At 42.2% G+C, this 22,579-nt stretch overlaps 1 protein-coding gene across 1 annotated transcript; it reads right to left on the reverse strand.

Annotated features, from left to right (window-relative positions):
• Positions 1 to 3,275: 3,275 nt before the first annotated feature.
• GPR26 (G protein-coupled receptor 26) lies at positions 3,276 to 17,332 on the reverse strand. Its single transcript, XM_009479459.1, has 3 exons — positions 16,665 to 17,332; positions 11,028 to 11,141; positions 3,276 to 3,507 (listed from the first exon to the last, which is right to left on the reverse strand). The coding sequence occupies exons 1-3, from the start codon at positions 17,330 to 17,332 to the stop codon at positions 3,276 to 3,278; spliced, it is 1,014 nt and encodes a 337-aa protein (XP_009477734.1).
• Positions 17,333 to 22,579: the final 5,247 nt, after the last annotated feature.

Consider the following 22,579-nt stretch of genomic DNA (forward strand, 5'->3'; position numbering starts at 1 on the left):
ACTCTTGCTTGCTTCAGATGGTAGAAATATGACAATGTGTCAGAGAGCTGAAGTAGGGAAGGGGAAATTATATTTATTCTCTGTTGTAAGATTAATTCTAGAAGAAAGGCACCATGAAAGAAAGACAAATTTTTAAACACATACAAGGGGAGAGATTTATTGCTCATGGTGACACATAAATCAACCAGTGACTGACTGTGATACACAAGCATAATGAGACAAGTCCAATGCTGTCTCCATCTTTTACTAGCCAACCTATATGTGCATTTTTTCTTTTTTTCTGGGAAATTATCTTACACTACTTGAATAATTGATTGAAAATTTGAACTCCTTCTGGGGCTAAGTTTATTGACATACAAACCTCCCATTGACTTTGGCAGCAGCCCCTCGTATAAGTTGACAACAGCTGTGGACTTGAACAATCATCTTGTTGCAATTTACTTAAGTAAAAGTGGTCTTAGTAAAATGTATAACAATCTGATATCGAGCTTTTCATTTTTTTACACTCACTAATAATCAACTTCGTAACGTCCTGTATTCTGATACAATCAAGGCATCAAAATGACTTGAATTTCTTAAGAAACAAGTATTGAACTGGGTGGTTTTATCTATTGCACCTGAGAAAATTGTGCTAAGCCTAAAACGTAAAATGATTAAGATGAGGTAGACTATTGAATGTGGCTAAGGGCTAATTTTGAACACAACCTTGTAACAACTGACAAATTCTGTGACTACATTTATGTGTATATTTTTTTGTAATTATGTTATTTTTTTATAACTAACACTAAGAATTAAGCTGCAAATTTTTATTTACACGGTAGTTGATGATCTTCATTATATTAATTCTTCCATTTAGAAAGCAGGTGACAATGTAAGTTTACAGATTAACACGGTTCCTTGAAGCTATAGTACCATGCGAGAGTGAGGGCTAAGGCAAGGCTCTCCAGACCAACTGAGGTATTTACACCACGTTCACTGACTTTTTGGGGTGAAGCCCCTCACTGAGTTACCTGTCTGGGCTTTGAGTCACTGGCCAGAAACTTCAGCAGCAGACACTTTTTGCAAGGTATGAAGGAAATTTTAGTTACCATAATGTCTGTTCTATCAAAGTCTTATATTTATGGTGGAGCTTGCAAAATGGAGCATGCTAATGTTTGCAAAATGACCGATATTGATCGTTCAGCATAAGTGACAGAGAATATACTAATTTAGCTCATTAACCTTTGCTGTCAGGGATTCTGCAGAGCTATAGGCACCAAATCGCCCTTTGCTTGGGGGAGGCAAGAGATGGTAACTAAAAAGTAATCCCACCTTTTTAATACTCGGGGCCTTATTTTCTCAATATGGTCCTGACCATATTTTCTCAGTATAGTGTTGACAGAATATGAGCAAGGATAGGTGGTAATATAGCCAGCTATGTCGGCTGTTATTTAAGCTGCCATTGCGTGCATGAAGCCTAATTAACCAAGACTATTCAAAATCTGGGCATGTATTTGCCATTTATGCTCAGAAAGGAACTGTGTACTTTACAGCTACTGGACAGAAGCTTTCTTGCCCTACCCAGCAAAAATTAATTTAATTTCTGATGTTAACTTGCTGTTGTCTTATGAACTTCAAGTCACTTTCTGGAAAAAAATGTGTGCAGAATTAAGGTCAAAACTGGTTGTAAGTCTTTTGCCAATCAAAGCATAAAAGTGAAGCATTTGAAACAAATAGTTCTTTACCTGAAAATAATTTTAAGAGGTTATGAGGATGACATACGTTGATGCAAGTTGTTTTAGCAATTGATTATTCCTAAAAATCATAACAACAGAAATGACAACTGATTAATTACTGCTCTTGATATTCTACAGCTTCATTAATAAGAAAACACTGGAAAAACTGTCTCATTTCATAGTGTTTTCACTGAATTGAGAGAAAATTCACTGAAAATTACCCAGGAAAGTAATTCTTTATGAATCACTGGAGGATGGCTTCAGCATCACATGTTTACGTGACAGCTGTGAAGCCATCTACCAGCTGTAGTTGTACTTACAATGAACTAAATAACATTTACAAAAATTAAGATACTGTGGCGGTGTCTGAGGAAGTGTGACATGTAGGATTGCCCTGGATTTGAAAATTTGACTGGTATTTAGGCCTGTGTTAGCTGCAGGCTGAACTGAATGCATGGTAAATGTTCATGATGTTACTATGCATAGCTGCAATCTAGAGCTATAAAGATCTATACAGAAACCTCCTGACATTTGCACGTTCAGATGTGGATTCAGATTATTGGCTGCACTTTCGTGGTGGGGAGGGGGTCTGTTATTTTTGCGTCACTTGCTTTGGAAGTTTTACTTTTAAACTCATCTTTAGGTTCATCTTTCCTTTAAGTAACATATCTGTAGGAAAAAACTATGATTAATAACACCTCAGAAAAAGAGATTTTTTTTTTTTTTTTTTTTTCCTCTGGGCACAGGGCCCAGTTCTGCAGCTTTGGGCAAAACGCATCTCTTTATAGCTCAGATATACTGGAGGGTAGGCAGGAGGCATCCTGACCTTTCCATCCTGTCTACCATTTTTATTTTTCTGAAATGTAATGGGGAGAAAATTAATGGGATTCTGTGGAAGTTAAAAAGCTTAGAAAAACATGGCTGAACCCAGTCTGTATCATACTTCAAAAGTGATTTTTCTCTTCCTTTAATTCTACAGGATTGTTCAAAAAATATGTAACAGAAGAGGTTGAAAGCTATGTTGGGCACTGTATGAGTATCTAGGTAAAGATTTTTCTATTAATCTTTTCCCATTAAGAGTTTTTCTCTCAAGCAACTAGCTTGGGGTTGTTTTTGTAAAGCCAGGCTGGCAGCTCCATCAGAAGGAGCATTACCTGCAGCCAGTGAAAAATACAGCACAAATATCCCTGTGCAGCTTTTTAGAATAGTTTTATGATGGCACTGTTTTGCTCCCATCATGTTCGTGAGCCCTTCTGCTGAGGACTAGCTTTTTACCCTACGTGTGTGTAACCGCTGATGGAAATCAATGGGAGATTAGTATTTGCGAAGCCTGCAGGACCACAGATCAATAGCACTCTTTTAGTTGGAGGCAGCAGATACAGAGCAGCCTGCCTTCCTTAGGTGTTACATGGGCTACTGGAGGGACGCGGGCTGGGCTTCAACCTGTCCGTGACTGCCTCCCGAAACCTCGACAGCTGAGGATAGCTACTAGGGATAGGCCAGTTACTTTTGTTTCCCATATATCATTTTATGTGTCTTGTAGGTCCCATACCAGGCTCCTCATTCATTCAGCTGCAATATATTCCGATCGTGCGATTCACTCGTGAGGGCAGAGGAATTGATGGAGCTTCTTTTGAGGATCTTGTTTATGATGTCTTTCCATGTCTTCTTGTACTGATGCCGTAGCAAAGAGTACACAAAAGGGTCTGAAACAACTTTGCTGTAAGCTAAGCACTTGGAAATGATTCCCCAGTGGGAATTGATGTGGACCACAGAGGATAATTCAACAAGTCTGTGGAAAGAGGAAGTTTTAAGGAGTGAATATTCATATTAAACACATGGAGCAACAGCAAAACTGTAAGCCAATGACACCCCACCCCCCCCACCCCCCACCCAAAACCCGCAATTTATTCCTGGACAATTGCAAGAAAACAAAAGAAGAGAAAGCCATACCCATGAAAATGTGAATGTAGTCCTCCCCTTATACATTTCTAAGACTGCAAATATGAACTTGAGATCTGCTTCCCAAGGATGGGACTACACAGCTCCTATCAGAGTGTCTTGACCTCCAAACTTGAAAGCATCCTTGACTCTATACATTTACTGAGGCTGGAAGTGGGCCTTGGATATCTTGGCTCCTAAAAGGCTCCTTTGATCATTTGCCTCAATAAATGTTGAAGAATTTGGTGCAAAATGGAATAGCTCCATCAGTATATGAGTTAGTCTTCAAAAGAGCTTATTTATTTGTTATTGGAATACACCTTTTGGAGACTAAAAACTGAGTCCAAATCTCTGATGTAGAGCTGGGTTTTCAACTCATCTGGCTCACTGAAGCCATCCAGATACTTGATAAAGGGGCACCTCTCTCTCTAGGGTACTGTGACCTAGCCCTGTTTTTACTGTCTAGTGAACACCATGTTTGGGATCATAAATACTCTGTGGTAAGCAGGTCAACACTTCATGGAAAGTTTACTGCTGATGAAAAACATCACGAGTAGATTTTATCTACTCATAAAATAATTTCCTAGATAACATATCCTCAACCATTACACTTTTACTCTCTGTGCCAAAACTTATCTATACAGACAATGCGTGTTACTTTCTCTGATGACTCTAGGGTTTTCAGTCCTAATAAGATCTCTTATTAGACAGTAACATTTCACTTCTTTTGTTTTTTCTTCATTTAATGCTTTTATTTTGTGCATTTTTCTAGTAGTGTGTGTCATAAGATCATGTTTCTGGCAGCTGAAGTTCATCACAGACTTAATATAGCTCTAAAGGGAATGAAAGGAGTATAATCTCCCCAGGTATGTTTCCTGATGACTTTCATGCTTATTGCCACCATTGAATCCATCACGCACAGCAAAGTTAACCACAAGTATTGTAAAAAATTATTTCTGCATAGCCTAACATAATTTTCTAAATATTGATGTAAAACCATACTTTGAGCACTAAACTTTGAGCTCGGGACACAAAGTGCCATTGCTTTGTCTCATGGGAGTCATATTCCCCTACCATTAGCTATCTAAAAATCGAGATCTAGTCTGAACTCATGGTTCTAGGTCCCCTCTAGAGTATCTGAGAAACCACCTCACCAGTGCTATTTAGCTTTCTTAGCCAATCCAGCTCCTAGAGAGAGAGTTCAGTGCTTTTAAACAGTTTGTCTGGATCGTAGGAGAAACACACGGAAGGAAAAATCGTTATTGAGAGACGATATATCTTGATGATATATCTTGAATTTTAAAAATGGTCAGTTTAAAGGTCAAACATATACATTTGGAACAAATATAGCAAGGCAAAACTTTTAACTCACTAGGGAAGAGAGGGAGAGAGGGAAGAGCTTTATATACTCCTCATGCCTACACTAGCACGGATAGTTCACTTTCTACTGAGGCAGTATTTTTGACAGTGAAATATTGATAACTCCACAAGGTTTTCTTTCCCCATGTCTTTGCGCAATACTGAAGGGCAAGCAGTTCTGTTCAATATGTCTCTACAGCTATTGAGAAACTATTGATTTTTCTAGAGGACAAACAGCCACATGTGCTGCTAGAGAGCCCCACTATGCAAAGGCAAATAAGATCTTTGCTGAAACCGTCTTCAGCAGCAGGTGCTCTTAAACCTGCCTGGAAAATACTTCAGTTGTTGATGCATCTTCAGACAGAGGGCCAGTTCCAAGGAGCATTCTGAAGCATGATTCCTGCAGCAGCAATGACAATACTGTTGGTACTTCAACCAGTTTAGAGATGAGGATTCTTTTCCTCAGTCATTTTATTCTCATTCCATAAACTTTCATTACATCATGTTGTTTAAAATAGCACTGGAGGATGGCACGGTCCAGTCATTTGAGCACAAAAGTGGGATTAAGGAGCCTTAATTTGTTCCACCACTGACTATGAGCTTCTGTCTTCTCTCTCCGTTCTGGTTTGCCTAGACAGCAAACTCCATGGCAAAAGCCCTGCTTGTTCCTGGATATGCATGCTGGCCTTAGAAGAGTGTGTCAGTGCTGGGGCTTTAGCCACTGTCACGGTATTGGTAATTCTAATAACGAGAATAGTTTTGTGTGCTTTGTGCTAGCAATTTGATCACTTCGTGTATCACTTCTATCAGAAGTGAGGCGCACCTGTACAATTAAGTTTTTAGGGTTCGTGTCATTTGAAGTGACCAGGCTATGTTACATGAAAATACTTGGAATTGCTCTTGCCTGTCTACTGGTGCCACTTGGCTCAGCTGATCACTGTAAGCAACCTTGAGATACCAAAGAACCGCTATCTGTCCCATTTCTCTCTCCTTTCTTCTTGACTAAACAAATGCTGTTCATTCAACCTCTCCTTGTAACTCATTGTTGGCATCTTTCTTACAAAGTAGGATCCAAACTCAGACATAATTATCATCTACTCAAGGTGCCAAGGGGTCTCATCTGGTGTATTCTCTTTTGTTTAATAAAATGTAGCTTATGACACCCACGTTAATATGGTCTAAAATGAGAATTGACTATTTGGAAATTAATCATGTACTGAGTCATATTTACTTTGTAATCTACCATGAGCCATCCTTCTTCTTGTTATTCTCCAAGTCACATATTTGGTGCCTTCTTTGCATTTTGAATTTCATCATGTTGAATTTCATCTGGTTGATTTACTTTTACCAAATGCTTTACGCATGTGGATTTGATTAAGTTTAATTAAATTCAGTGGTTGCCTTGAATGACCAAAATACGACAAATTTGTGTCTGAGTCTCTGTCAATCAGTTCTACAAGATGTTAACAATCTCTATTTAAAGCATATGAAATAGACACTTCAAGGTTGCAAGCCTAGACTTGCTAATTCTAGCTTCATTGACTGATCAACAGCAAAGCCTACATTTTCATCAACAGAATTTTACATATTTTCTTTGATTATGTTCCCTAAGTGTCCTTGATATTTACACATTTTGCAATTCTTGTCTATTATTTTTTATAGTAAATCACATTTGCAGATATCAAGCAGCAAACACAAAAATGCAGTCAAACCCTGAGCTATGCAATTCCATTTCGTGTACAAACAATTAAATGTCAGTCTTTCAAGGCATATCACATACTTTATTGCCTTTGAAAGAGGGTGTTGTTTCTCATTTATGAGGGAAATTATATGCATAGCTTCAATTTTCATGAAAAGTTTCAGCCAAAAAGACATTTTCAGTGAAGGAGCATTAATATTTCAGTGCTACCTGTAAATTAAATTCTACAGTATCAGCTACATAATTCCCTATCTTGCTTTCATAAGCCAGTCTTCTACTGTCTGGTCTTCAATACATTTTCATTTCAAAGCTATAAGCTGTTTTGCTGTGATACTTTGTTAATATTTTAGAAACTTATAATTCTGTAGTGTGTGTCATGTCAAATAGCTATCCAATTATTTTATTTCACTTTCAGTAAACAAATGAGAATGCTACTTTGAAGATTAAGACCTTGATCTTTTATGCAGCTAATACAGACTGAAAAACCTTTACATACATGTACAGTTTATCACTTTAGTAAAATATTTTACTGAACATGTATACATCCAGCTGGAGGCTACTGCAGTGGCAACATATTTGTTGTGCATTGCTTAAACCTGAGAATGTAAATGAGTTATGGAGAAAATGCTGAATAGACCAGGGTCTCAAACAAGCTAAACCATCTTGTTGTTCAGGAGTGAAACAAAGCTGGCACCACATTTTGGAGCTGGTAGATGATGAATTTCTCACAAGAAGAAATTCAGTCCTTTCCCCAAGAATTTGGATCAGTTCTTTAAGCTTGCATTCACAACATTTCTGTTTGTGTCTAATTCTGATTTCCCCCCCACACACACACAAGTTCCATAGTATCAGAACTAGACCTTAGTTGTTTCTTTTGTGTTAATGATATGAACAGGCTGACCATGAGTTTTATCTTGATGTTGATGTTGATTTTACTTTATTTTCACTTTAGTGCTTGGTAGACTGAATCTTTTGTATGCTGTCTTGCTAGTGAAAAAGCCCTTTTTTAATGATTGCTTCTTGACACAAAAATTACATCGCGGTGATTGGTAGCTGATTTACCGTTAGCCAGTTTTGCCTTTTAAGTGGTTTCATATATTACCACTGGCCAGCTTCCATAAGGAAGCAGACTTTTGGCCTCTTGTAGCTAATCCTCCAAATCTCTTGTAGCAAATCTTGCAAACCATTGCTTTTAGCCGTTGCTGTTCCCCAGAGCTGCAGGAACACCCTGTCGGCACAGAGATATGAGGATAGCAAGGCATCACAGAGATACAAGGATAACAAACAACACTGTTCAGCTTGTATGAAAAGGTTTTTCTATCCAGTAGGAAAATATCTCTACCTCATATCAGCCGAGACTTTTGATGAAGACTAGAAGGCCGCTGTCTTCAAATATGTCAGCCTAAGATTGCATAAGAAAATCATGCATTTATATGCACTGACAGGCAAGAACAAAACTTGCAGAGGAATTCTGAACTTGCTTGTCTACCCAAGCAGGATCTGCATACAGAAGGCAGGCAACCACTTTAAAAACAGTTTCTTTACCCCTTGTCCCCCAGAGATGATACAAGAGAATTTTAATCCTCTGCCTGTTCCACCATCTTCCTCTGTAACCTGAGGCCTTGGGGCTATGAACATCTTTCTGGTATTACTTCAGGATTTTTAATTTAAAACCTATTTCCTCACACATTGACAGCACTTATTAACTGACATGAGCAAAGTTCTCTACTTCAGTATGAAATGCCTGGAGTTGGAAATTAATACTGGAAATTGGTATGACTTATTTTAATTGTTCTGATGAAAAAGCCCCTTGGAGAAAATAGGTTTTGAACAATGTTATTTAATCACATAATGATAAATATAGCAAAAGAAGGGATGTGTACTAATAGAATTTTTACAAACCAAGAAACAAGCTATGCCTAGAAATAAATAATACAGGGTAATACATCTGTCATACTGGTACGGTGGAAATGAATCAAGAAGAATCAGATTCTGCTGATCTAGTACTTAAGGTCAGTATATAATTAGAAGGGTGTTGTCTTGAAAAAAGAGGTGTCTAATGTGATTTTTACCTTAATGTAATCTGAAAAACTCTGGTTTACCCTGAGAAGGCTTTATCTGGCTGGGGTTATAAGCACAACTCCTTCACTGGTTCATGAAATTGCTAGAGACAACTATTTGTTTTTAGTGTGGAAGCAGAAAGCTGTTGTTACAGTAAAGCCTTGTGATTTGTTGCTTTCAGGCCTTGATTCATGAAGTACTTAAAAGCATGTTTAATTTAAGGATATTGCTGATTAGAGCTGGCTGTCCAAAAGAGAGGCTGAGCAATACACTTCATCGGCTGTCTTCTGTTCACTGCCTTGAACTGTGAGTGAGTGCCTCTATCTTGTGAATGCAAAGCGCTGGACATAGTCCAGAAAATAATACTTGCTTACATAATTAAGATCAAATGCCTCTTAATCACCTTGACTTCAACACCCTCGGCTGTATGTGTGAGGCATAAGGGAGCGCAGTAATGCACGTCCTCAAATACCCGTCCATGCGGCATGGTGTCCAGCAAGGTCTCTCAAGCAGCTAAAGAGGGAATTCCCTGTAGCCTGTTGTGCAGCGATCCCCTTAGACGTGCCAGAACTAAAAAGACCAGGAAAGTTATAGCCTTTACCCCACTTGGCATGCCTGGCCAGTGCCCAAGCCTACCCCTGTGCAGGCAAGCATCTTCATGCATTCAGGACCCTGCGTTTTGACTCCTCATCATCGCTCCCTGTGGCAAAGCTATTAGTCCCCAGCAGACTGAAGACTCAGGTGGACGTTTAAGTCTGGACTAAAGGGAGGAGGCTCAGGATTTTTCTAATCCCTCTTCTGTGTTTTAGGGCTACTGGGACACAAATTAGGATGCCACACAGTTGTAAGGAGGTGGGAAGGTGGTGTCTGAATGCTGGGCTGAGATGGCTATGGAGAAGCACAAAAATACTTCTGACAGTCCTGGTTAGAGCACTTGGCGTCACTCAGGCCAGAGCCGCAAGCTATTCTGTGACTGCGACGATTTTCATTAAGTTCAGAGGCACAACATAAAATGAAATTCAACCATGGGTAATGAGACAAATACTCTAATATCTTATAGCCTGAAAAGTAAGGCTGAACGCCTATAGTTATAAGTCCTTTCATACCCTTTTAGAGTGTGTGGCATGGAGTGTCTTCTTGTGACTGCTAAGTGAAAGCAAAGGTAAATCTAGTCCTACTGTCACAAATGTATTTGCAACATTGTTACAAATAAACAGCATGAATCAATTAGCTGTTATCATCAATGAACATAAAATCAATTGACATGCAGGTTTCCATTTTTACTAAGAGACTACAAGACCTTCTTGTGAATTGTTTTGTTAGAACTAGGAATTCAGGATATTATACTGAATTGGAAAAACTTGGGCTTGGCTACATGCCCACTTATACTGAGTCTTAATTCAGCTTTTTCAATGATTTTTTATGATGGACCCGAGTGTGACTGAAGTCAGGCCCAGTAATTTCTATTTGATAAGATTGGAATAGGCGACACTTTAAAAATATTTTTTTCTTTCTCTGTTCTGCATAGCAGCATTTCAGTTTTTCCAGAGTCTTTTAATAAGGAATGCAAGTTGTAAATTTCCTTCAATGACTAGATAACATTTTTCTGGATATACTCACTTTCTAATACTTTATGTTTCATAGGAGTAATTTTGTGTTTCCCACAGGAGCCATTTCCAAAGATAAGCTAGTAGATAGATAAGGACATCTGATCATAAATCACAAGAATTTTTTTTAGCTATGAGCCAGAACAGCTTTGATATTTGATGTTTATGACTGATAAACTATCCAGTCAGATGAAACTATCGTTTAAGTTTGTGGACCATGTTGTCACCTCAGTTGGATTTTGTTTGACCAGATTTTTAGTCTGACCTATTCAGACAAGCTTCTTTCCCTGCAGATCACCCCCTGAACCAGGGAGACAATCTGAGGAGTGGGTGACTACTTGACCCGAAAAATTCCGTAAAATCCTGTGGACTGACTTCCTAAATTGCTCCCATGCGACCAACACATTGACTGGACTGACTGAACAGCGTTTGGCCTACAGACTGCATCAGGATTGTATCAAATAAGTGCTATGACATTTTATACAGTTTTGTTAAGCCAGTAAATGCAATCTTTGTCATAGGAGTGGAAACAGCACACAAAATTCTCACAGGAGACTGGAATAATTTTCTGGCTCAACGTGCCCTACTTCTCTGAGTTAAGAGTGCATCTCAGCAGTCTTTTCCAGTATGTAGGTTCACACTTACCTTGTAATTACATAAGGTGCAAAACAAAGTATAAAAGTACCAATAAAGGTACTTATTTTCTTTGTTGCTCGCTGCCTCCGTCTCTTTTGTTCTTCTAGACAACGCTCTCTTACGCTGTGTGACATTCAACACAAACAAGAACATGAATAATAATATCAGGTAGCAGAATTTAATGGCTTTACTTATGGAATGATGGAAATCAATCGTTCCAGTAAGTGCTGTATTCACATAAGCCAGTACCAGGTGCACTGCATTTATATGAGACAATACCAAGTATTAATGCATTGTATGATCATCTTACCCTCCAAAAACAATTACTGAGAAATACATTATTATATATTTATATGCACACCCCTTGATTATATTGATTTATATACAGTCAAATTGGTGGAATTCAGCCTTGAATTCAGTTGCAGCTCCTTGCTGAATTACTGTAAGCTGTATTTGCAGGCCAGAGTTTGCCTCATGATATTAGAGATGTGGAAAATATCCAAAGTGGGGTAGGCAGCGTGCTACTTCCCTAGAAACAGCAATTCCAACACCACTACCCTAGATAGGAGAAACTTCCCAGCAAGATAAGCAATAAAACACAATAAAATCATGATGGGGAAAAAACATGCTCTGAACATTCAGTCCAACATTGGAGCAATCGCTGTATCCCGTAGCTGTGAACCGTGTGGCCATAAATCTTACAGCAGCCTGTGCAGCTCTGCACGGCCGCCGTGCTGAGTGCTTTGCAAAGCTGGGAATTATGCAACAAATCCACAGCGCTGCCATGTCCTCACTCCTTGCCTCAAACCAGCCTTGTTCCCGACTAAACAGATACTGATTAGGCACACCCCAGGTTTTTTCCTACCTGTGGCATTTTAGGACAAGAGCTTCTCCTTCTCCTCTCTCTACAGAGCTGCTAAGCCCCTCAGTGTGCCACAGCAAGGTGATGGGAGCATGGGACTGAGACCACGCTTCCACTGCAGGAAATCCCTGCTTGCCAAGAGTGATAACATGAAAACCCACCCTCCTTCTCTACCCGCATGTGTAACTCCTGTGCTGGCTGTGCATTTTGAGGGCGGTGCATGAGTTACTGAGGGCAGGTAGGTTTGGATGGGCAGCACTGGTTGTATCTCTTACACCCCCAGGGCCATCTGTACCTGAACTAGTCCCTTTGGGAAAGAGCAAAACCAAAGCCAGACTGCACTCCTGAAATCCCTCTCTACATACGTAGCAGCACTACTACGCGTTGACTCATTGCACAGGTCTTGTGGTAAAGCAATCACGTATCTCAGGCAAACCGAATGGTCTGGCCCATGTGCTGCATTTTGTAACTGCTTGGCATTGATGTCTTCATTTTTGTTGTAAATTTGTAACTGATGACTCACTGTCAAGCTCCACATGAACATGTGTTAATAGCTGTGAGGTTTATGGCCATACCCTTACGCTGCTGTACCTGCAAATGTTTGATCATCATGTAAACACATGTTATGTCCTGAGGATCTCAGTGTGCTTCAATGATCCCTGTGGCAGCAAGTTCTTACATTACCTTTTGGTTATGTAAAAGAAAACATGTTTCCTTTGATCTGTTTTATATATTGCCTTATCCTGCCAGTCCCCAGAGCAGCTACCATGATGGCAAAATGAACAAAATACTGGAGGAAAAGGTTTTTCTGCTTGAAACAACAAATCATCTCACTCTTAATGAATATGCCTAAGTAGAATGAAAACACATCTAAAAGTGCTACACGTTCTATGTCTGAGTTATTTGCAGAGAGAAATGACAGCTGAGAAGGAAAAAAAAATCCACCTTTTCAAGAGATCTTATGTGCTTTCTGTTCTGCAAGAGCTGGAGAACTTGGAGTATTTTTAGGTGCAGACAGATGATCTTAGAGGTTCGACAGCTTCACTTAAGACCTGTGTTATTAAATTCGTAGTATCCCAGGCACACAGTGATATGGGAAAACAAATCTCCAAAGTAGGTTCAATTAGGGTGTTGCTAGGGTATAGAGGGTGGTGTATTTTTTTGTCTCTAACAGTTTCCCTAGTTATATGTTTTCCCTACTGGCACATACAAAGCTGTCTTTGACTCCTGGAGCTCACACATGACGGGAAGTCCTAAGAGACTTCAATGAATTTCTTTTTTTCAGCCTTTCCAGATGTAGCTAATAAATACCACATCACAGATGAAGGTATTTTATCTCATTCATTCATATAGACAATGTACACAGATGGGTATTTTGCTTTTGCACACACTTTTACACACTAAGATAAGAACATATATGCAAGTTCCATTAGTGACACTAGTAATAGAACTGGATTATTGACTAAGCTCTCATTTAAAGATTTTAATATCCTGGAAAATCTGAGATATATCCTTTTGAAGGTTTGGTATTTTTAACAAAGTTTATGAGATACCGGACCTTAAGATCTGTAAAGCTGGATACACCAAAAAGATAGTATAGATAATTTGGGTGAAGAAACACATGCGTTAAGCACTTAAGTGAAGTCTTGCTCAAACCTCTCACAATACCTAAGATACCTTGGTATTAAGAACAAAGTCAAGAAAAAGCAGTATCCAGTAAAAATTCCTAAGCTAACTTGAAAGGACATGTGTCCTAAACATTCACACGATTTTGTGTGGTATTTAGAGATTTTCTTTGTACTCGTCTTGAATGAGCTTCAGAAGATCACTCATGTCTTTCCAAGTCACAGGTAATAAAGCTATCTGTCATAACGCCTGTTGCTAGACCCCCTTGCGGGTGGATTCTAAGTCATAGAAAGCAGAAAATTGTCTGTACGCATTTCTCAGAGTTGAAACTAGACCGTGCAAAAAACCACAAAAGTTAGGGTAGTCTAAGGTGGGATTACAAACTTTGTTCTCTCATGTGCCTTCTCCCATCGCCCATGTCTATGTGGTTAGGCACGATAGTAAACACTGAAATTGCCTGTATGTATACCACTTACATAATTCAAATGATGCCTTTGTTATGTCAGAGCTTTTTGAACGTCGCTGACTGCTCTAGCAGACCTGCAGCATTTGGGTAGCTCTCACAGTAGGGAAGGCAATCCAAGGTCTGACCCTTTCAGTGGCAGTAGCTGTCACCAACTAAGGCCAAATCAGCCACCATTTCTGTAGTCTAGAAAAGAAGCTAATACTCTCCTTTCTTAGAGAGAAGCACTAGAATAACCTGATGCAAGAGATAAATAATGGTTAGCAATATGGGTTACTCGCAGCAAAGTACCTGTACAACCCTGTCTCCTCTGAAGAAAGGAGGTACCATTCCCACAGCCCCGTTGAATCCACCTGTCAGTGAGATGATTACAAAATGCAGGAACACCCTCAAATTAACCTAGATCAGAAAAAAATGCAGAGGACGAGAAATACCATTGAGATTTTTGCCCTTTTTCTAAGCTTTGCTGTGCAGTCCAGGCATACTTTAAGCATTAGGCATAAGGATTGCTGTTTCAAATAGCCCCAATGGGTCTCTGGTACTGCCCTGGGAGGAACCACCACATGTCATGGTGCGTGCAGGAACTGAGACCAGCTGAGGCACAGTTTAGCAACCAGACAGCACGTAGGGCAGAAGGGTGTTTTTTCCTCTATGTGATTGAGTGGATAAGGGAAGATTTATACATGTGTTTCTCAAGAACAGGAGCGGGACTTGCCCAAAGTTCTCCTCTGCATTCTTGGTCAAGAGACAGATCAAACAGCTTAACTGGAGAATTTTGAGCAAATGTTTCTGTTCCTCTAACAGTGCACTGTCCTGCCCTGATTCTTTCAGACTTATTTGCCTTAGGTTTAGGAATCCCCAAAATATGACCTTTTTCTGAGGACAGCCACATGTGCTTTCAGTCCTGCAGCTCTGCTCCTGGCTGGCTGCAAATGGAGAGAGCTGGTGTTCGCCTCCAGCTTGCAGAGCAAAGGACAGCAAGGGGGGGTCAGGTGGGATGTCTGGCGTGGGGACTGCCCTCTTCAACTGCTCGCAGCTTTCCTCTCTTCCAGGCAGATTTCTTCTCCCGCATCAGACATCTCCCTGCACTGCCAGCTGCCAGCATTTTTCTGAAAGACATTTCCCTTCCCTTCAGTCTCTGACAGAGACAGTCTGAACTTTAAGATCCAGTCTCTGACTGTCTCCCAAGCAGCACACACATCCTTCACAGCCACTCTGTCACCCTACCTAGCCAAACCATTTTCTCCTTTTTTTCCAGGCAAATACATCAGACTCTTCCTTTCCCAATCACCAGCTCCAGCCACACTAAGCCCTAAGCCAAACTAGTTCCTCTGACCGACCAGGCTGATTTCTTTCCACACTGTGACCAGTGCCTCTGTCTTCCCCTTTTCAGAGCTTGCTCATTGACTCTGCCACGCCATCCCATCACAGCTGGGTCTTAGCCCCAGCTCATCAGAGCCTCTCAGCCCTCAGCCAGGACATGCTGGTCCATCAGCCACCCTGCCCCGCTCCATCCTGCCTCAGCTGTGCAGGTTCATTTCTCAAATCCCTGTTTCCCAGGCACATCACTCTGGCTTGTCCTGCTGCTCCCTTCTCACCAGCCTGGCCCCACGTCCTTCCAGCCATGCCTGGTTTGGTCCTCTCCATTTCTTCCTCTCCGCTTTTCGTGGGCAGAGCCATCATGCACTCACAGCACACACTGACTTCTTCTTCCTCCCCCATGCACCAGGCACCTTCCCCAGGTCCTTGCCAGGATCACTGCCTGTCCAGCACCACCCTTAGGCTTCCTACCAGCAAGGCTTTCTCTCCTTCAGCTTTACCACTGTGCTCCCCTTACTGACCCAGGGAAAACTGTCTCTCCCATCTTCTCTCCTCCAGCCAAATCTGCATCCCTTCCAGATCCAGACATAGCCTATTCAGGCAAGGTTTATAGTTTGTGCATAATCCTGACATGACTCTTTTGCCCAGCATCCCAGCACGCATTCATAGCCGTTTGGTGCTTGCCTTCAAGCCCATTATGCTCCCAGCCCCCAGAGAGTTTTCTCCTCCTGTGCTTAAAGACTCTCATTTGAAATGAACTTTATACATCCCTTGCCTGTCATATCAACATCCCTCACTTGGATTTAAGTACAGGCATTCACGCATATGCATTTTGCAGATGTTATTCCCTTACAATTCTGCCTTCGGGAAAGATAAAGTTACAGAGAGCACAGCAATAAGGAAACCGCCGGGCGAAGGAGCGGCACGCAGCACCCAGCTTCCCTTCTGAACTCTGAGTGAAGGGACATGTGCAGCCTCGGTCTGCTCCCTCTCAGGGATCCAGCAACGTTTTGGGCTGACAGTGCCAAAAAATGCCAATCTATCGACCACTAAATCCACCTTCGGAGACAAAGGGCAGTGATCTGATCACTATCGCAAAGGGAAGTGCATGCTCAGCCAAAACTGCCTGTTTCTTTGCTCTCCCTCCTCAAACAATCCCTTAAGCATAACAAAGAAGAGTTGCTTCTACAACCGGAAAAATAAACACAAGTAAAACCAAACATGCAGAATAGAAACTGGCAAGAAGGATGCTTCTTTTCTCCCCCTCCCCATCCCCTGCTGTGATACAGAACAGACTGTATTTAACATAACACTGACCCCATCCTCGCTTCCTCTGCGGTGAATAGTCTCACTTGCTGAACACAAGGCACCTTACCTCGGATGGATGTCCACAAGCAGCACCAGGGTCTGCATAGTGATCACGTCAATCCGCTTACAGTGAAACCGTGCCACCTTCAGCACTTTTAGATATGTGAAACACAGGACTATAAGGGAGAGGAGGAAGCTGAGGGTGTGAAAGACCCCAGTGAAAATCACAAACTGCATCCTATCCTCTGGTCTCTTGTTGTACAGGGTGCAGGAGGCATAGAGGTGATGGAAACCCACCCAGGAGAGAGAAGCTGCCACTATCGGGAACGACACCGAGTGTAACCACGTGTAGCTCAGAATGAGAGCAGCATCTCTGTACCTCATTTTGGAGTGATAACTTAGAGGGAAGACCACAGCAATCCACCTGTCAATGCTCAAAGCTGCCATGCTCAACATGGAGTTCGTGGTGAGAAAAGTCTCCAGGAAACCCACAATGTGGCAGATCTGATCTCCTCCTGGTTGACTCTTGTAAATGATCCCAGCCAAGGTCAGGGGCATGTTCGAAACAGTCATCAACAGGTTGCAGAAGGTGAGGTTGAGGATGAACAATCCTGGGACCTGCTTGCGGATGTCCGCGCTATACAGGAAGCACATCAGCACCAGCACGTTGGCCAGCAGGGCCACGAGCATCAGCACCACCACCACGAAAGCCAGGATCACCTCCCAGATGCTCATGGTGCGTCCAGTCACAGGAGGGACATGTCCGAAACTGCGCCACGCCGGCACCCAGGGAACATGGTGCGAGGCGCGCTCACCTCGCCCTCCTCCCCAGCCTGCTCACACTCTTGCATGCCCTCCGTATTTTTAGAAGAGCTGCAGGTTTTTTCTCCAACCTCCCCCTCCTCGCTGCTCCTTTCCACGTCAATGCTTTCCGAGACGTGCACAAAAGCACTGGGAATGCCCATCAAACTGCGAGGAGGGCTTAAAAAATATCAGCAGGACTGAACCACTGTCTCCATTCGGTCCATTCGAAGGAGAGCAGGTTATTCTGAGAAACGGCTCTCCTGAGATCCCTAATTATCAGCCCAAAGCTTGCAAGCGATTCACCGAGTGAATTGTGCTCTCTTTCTCTCTTGCTTTCTGTCTCTCCCTCCCTCTCTCTCTCTCTTGCTCTTTCTCTCCCCTCCCCTCTCCTCCAACCCTCACTCCCTTCCAGGCTGAATGTAACCTGCTTTTTATGATCACAGATAAAAACCCCATTAATGGATTAAAGCATGCACACTGCTGGTGATTCACAAACGTGATTATGTCATCCCCACTCCACAACCCCTCCCCTTCTCCTTGCAATTGTGACTAGACTTTCCCCAAGAGAAATCCCATGCTTTCATTTAATTGATTTAGCCATTAATTTACAAACAGCCATGTAACCGAATTCCTGCACTCAGTGTGTTTCCTACATTTCGGTGCATTACTTTCACTGTTGCTGCTTGCTCTCAGCCAGGGCAGGCGCTTTCTTTTCTCTTCATTAGCTGTGCTCAAAAAGATGGGGAAAAATGGATATATTCTGCTACTTCTCTGGAGCTGTCATTAGACTACTTGAATGGTTTTACTGCTCTAGTTTAGCACTTTGCAGTCCTGTGTCTCCAAGCACGATGCGTAGGAGGAAAATGATTGCCTGCCCTCCTCCTTTAAAAGCAGGGAAGCCAAAGCCCCAAATGCCGCTGTAACATGCCCAAGGTCATAGAGCAGGTGAGTGGCAGAGACAGCAACGTGCTGCCGGTCTCGCTCTTCGCTCAGGCTTTCTTCCCTTCAGCAGCCTTTGCTTCTTCCTAATTAAAGCCTCCCTCCCTGTGAGGGTGAGCACCCTGTGAGATCAAAACCGAGAGGCAGCTTGGCAAAGGAAATAGGAAAGAGTCTGCATTGCACATAATTAGGTGTTAAAATTAAGTTTGTTTTAAAGGACGGAATGGGAACGGCTTTCTGATTGCCTTTCCTGTCTCTTTAAAACAGTTTTAACTGGGAATGCTGAGAGTTTGAGAGCAGTCGGGACAGCTTTCTCATCAAGGCAGCCAAGCCTTAATCCCCACACAATAAGAAGGCAAAAGATACCCTGCAGCACAGTTATTGTGGCTTAGTAAGTGCCTCTGCACGTGTGCGAGAGCTAGATGCTCAGGCGGATTTTTCCTCTGTGCTCGCAGACCTTGCCAGAGGCGTGCATGCTCGATTTACAGCAGCTATTCATTGCAGACACTCGGGCTCATCCGCTCAGTAGCAGGGCTGTCACCCTGCACAGTGTCAGAGCTTTGCATGTTGTAGGAAAGCCCCTTCTCTTCCCCTTTGGTTTTGTTTTGTTTTCTTAAACCAAGCTTTAAAGGGCTAATAGAGACAGAAGGCTGTCATCAGACAGCTGGGACTCTCCAGGACAGTTTAGCTGGGTATGCAGGTCCTCGACGCATGCACTCGGTGGAGGAGGAGTGGCTCAGGGTGCAGAGCCCAGGAGCTCCCCGTCTCCAGAACACAAGTACATGTCCTCATGCTGGGTGGATGAGGAGCAGGACTTCAGAGTCTGTTTTTTTCCTGAGGCAGGGACCAAAAACTACATGAGAAAAGCCTGTAGGTGACCCCTTCTCTAAATAAGAAGGCCCTTTACCCTCTTAGGAGAGGGAGGCTAAGGAGATGGGAGAGAAGATGCAGATCTTGCTGCGTGGCACCAGAACATCAGCAAGTTTCCTTCTTGGGTAGGAAGCAGCAGCCCTGGCTGACAAAGGTGTCCTAGCATCAAAAGCCTGAGCAGGGCATCCATGTTACAGTACCTAGCAGGACGCCAGCTTAAAGCTCAGCAAGCAAAGACACTGCAGGCCCCCAGGGAGAGGCCATGTGAGTTGGGAGGCACTGAGAAGAAAAACTGAGAAATCACTAAAGATGTGGCAAAACTTGCTGGGAGACTAGGAAAGACAGAGAAAAAGGAAGGGAAAACCTGGTGACATATTGGAGGCAGGTACTCAGTGACAGCGGTGGAGAGGAATCTCGTGCCCACTTGGTGTCAAGGTGATTCCTGGCTCCTCCTTCCCACGCTCAGCCTCCTCCTTGGCTCAAATCAATCCTGCAGGACTCCCAGCTGCACAAATCATTCAAGGCCCAGCAGCACAAGCCCTGGGTAATTTAGTCATTTCTCTTGCCTGGCAACACGGGAGGCTATGGGTTTATCAGGATGGTTTCCTGAAGCAGTGTGCTGTTTTCCCTTTAGCGAGCTGTGGTGCCTCCTGGATTCGAAAGCTCTGCTTGTGAGTAATTCCCTGGTGTGACAGGGGGTCTGGCATCAGCATCAAGCCCAGGTGGACAGGAAGGGAGGAAATTTGCATCTGGAGATAAAGGATTAGGGATTACTGTCGGGAAGGGAGGATTCTCCCAAAGGGATGGATAAATGTGAAATAACAGGAAAGGAGATAATCCGGTGAGGCAGTGATGGGATATCAATGGTCAGATTTGTGGGTGGTATGGGATAGATGCTGCAGTAGACCTGTCGGAAGGGGGCCAATGTGGAGCTGATGTGGAGGAAACAGTGGACAAAGGGTAATGGTGGACATATCTTGAAGGGCAGGAGAGGCCGGCAGGACCATGGACTGGCTCCGCTGGATCTCTTTACGGGGGAGAGGAGAAGCGTACAGGAGTGGGTAGCTGTAGGACTGTCAGGAGGAGACCCACTGTCTCCCCTGCATGGTGTCTGAGCTCCTTCTTCCAAGACCTGAAATCTTCCCTCCCTCCACCTAGCCCTTTTCCCCCCCAGAGTTCGGTAGGGTGCTCCTACCGTTCGTATCGGTGTGGAAAAGCTAACTTAAAGCAGCAGGTTTGGCGTGTACTTCGGTAAGTGTTGGCCTAAATGGATGAAGCATTCCTAGTCCTGTGCTTTGCAGTTTACCGATTGCTTTGGCTTTTCCTATCAAGCTATTCTGTGTTGTACAACTTTCTTGGGTAAAGAAAACATTGTTATGAGTAAGGCTAAACTCCCAGTGTTTACAGGAAAAATGTAGCCGCTAAAAAGGGCTTAAATCTACATGAAAGTGAAAAAGCTTTCTAGATTTCAGGAGAAAACTGAAGTTTTCTCTTGGTGACTGATTTGAGTCTCAGTATGTATGTCTAATTCTAAAGGCCCAAGTAATTCACATAATTGATTCCCCTGTTGGTAATCCCTGAAGCTGAGGATATTTACTGAATACTTCGGGATTTATTTATCACGCATACCTAAGAGAGCGTGATGGATCCATCAAATAGCTTCATTTTATACATATCAGGAGGCAAGAATATGCTGTGCATATTTTATCACTGTAGAGGAAATGAATGTGTTGCCTGTGAGCTCCTAATGGCAGGGACTGCAAGTTTAGTTTGTAATATTTCAATGACAGACTACATTATGAATTAGCAATAAGCACGACTAATAAATATCAGTTATCACCAGTGAACATTGACAGTACTAGGGCTGGGTTTAGAAGATCAGTCCTCCTTTGGCATTTGCTCCGTTATCAAGCACACAAAACCACAGAACGTGTATTGTATTTTACATACATTAAACGCAGAGGTGACTCTGTGAAGAAGCATGGCCCAGCAGATAGAGCAGCAGGCTGCTAACCAAGACACCTGGGTCCTATGTGACCATGGGGACATCAGTTCACCAAACCTCTCCCATCTTTGCTTTGTCCCATAAACTCAGGGGGACAAAGGCAAAGGGTTTGTACACAATGAGGCCCTGATCCTTGAAAGAACCTAAACGCCTTATCTCAATCAAATAATGAGTTTTATCCATGAATGACCAGTTCTAGAAGGATCACACGAATCTCTTGCCATTCTTTTACAACAGCCTATAGCTAATGGATTTGTGGCCTGCATACCACATGCAGACCAGTTTACCCTGATGGGGATATGGTTTGTACTGGTATTGTACCAATCAGGAGGCCTATTGCAACAGTATGAAAATCCTCTAGAGAAGAGGTCAATTTATTACTCTCCATATAGTAATTCTTACTACGTTTTTGTCTATATTTGGCAATGGACAAAGGCATGAAGCTGATTAAATCTTCAATATTTTGGGCTGACCTTTCAATTTCAAAAATTCTGCAATACATGGACAGAAGATTTGTCTTTGATGGGGTGTTCATGAAGGGAAAAAGCTTTCTCTGCATGTTGTCCTGCTGAGACTATGAAATAGTTACTTGGGCTAAATGAAATTTTCAAAGTTATGTCCAATATCTCCTATATAGGAGGCTATTTTGATGACCTAACTAAAACATCTAAGGCACTTATTTCATAGGAAACTAATGTTTAAGGCTTTACACCACTGAGAAAACTACTTGAATATCTAACCTGAAAATGCATTTGAGGTCTGATGCATTTCCTTTGTACTGAGAGTTGTAGCTCTCCAATTTTTCTCTGTCACATTTTGGGATCTTAGTTTCATGTTTTCACTGCACTTTCCTTCTCCTATTGTCTCACCTTCCTCCTTTGATCAGCAGTGTACAAACGTTACAGGACTTTAATAACAGGAGTATTGACACATGGAAGAGATTGTTTCTCCTTTGTCTGTGTCTTAGCCAGTTCAAAGACAACCAATTTCTCCCGGGAAGCCAGTGTGCCTGCAGACAGCCCACGGGTATTTCCTCTTGCGTCCATCAGCCTATACATTTTGCTTCACAGCTGTTTGGAGAGCTTGCAATACATTCATGAACTGTAGAACCGGGTCATTTCACTTTATTGTGAATTAAACTAAAATTTAGTAACAGTGGTATCTTTACTCTGACTATTTGAAGGTCAAGTGCCACACTGGAAAAAACAAAGTATTATCCTCTTTTATGTGAGTAAGACAATGGCTCATGAAATCATTGTTCTGCTGGATCGACAGTAAAGTCTTACTGACTTCAGCCGTCAGAATTTCACCATATATGTATAGTACCGATAATATGAGTAATAACTTGTGTAATGTCTACATAC

The sequence above is a fragment of the Pelecanus crispus genome, chromosome 10, assembly GCF_030463565.1.
Source record: "Pelecanus crispus isolate bPelCri1 chromosome 10, bPelCri1.pri, whole genome shotgun sequence".
Taxonomy (NCBI): Eukaryota; Metazoa; Chordata; class Aves; order Pelecaniformes; family Pelecanidae; genus Pelecanus; species Pelecanus crispus.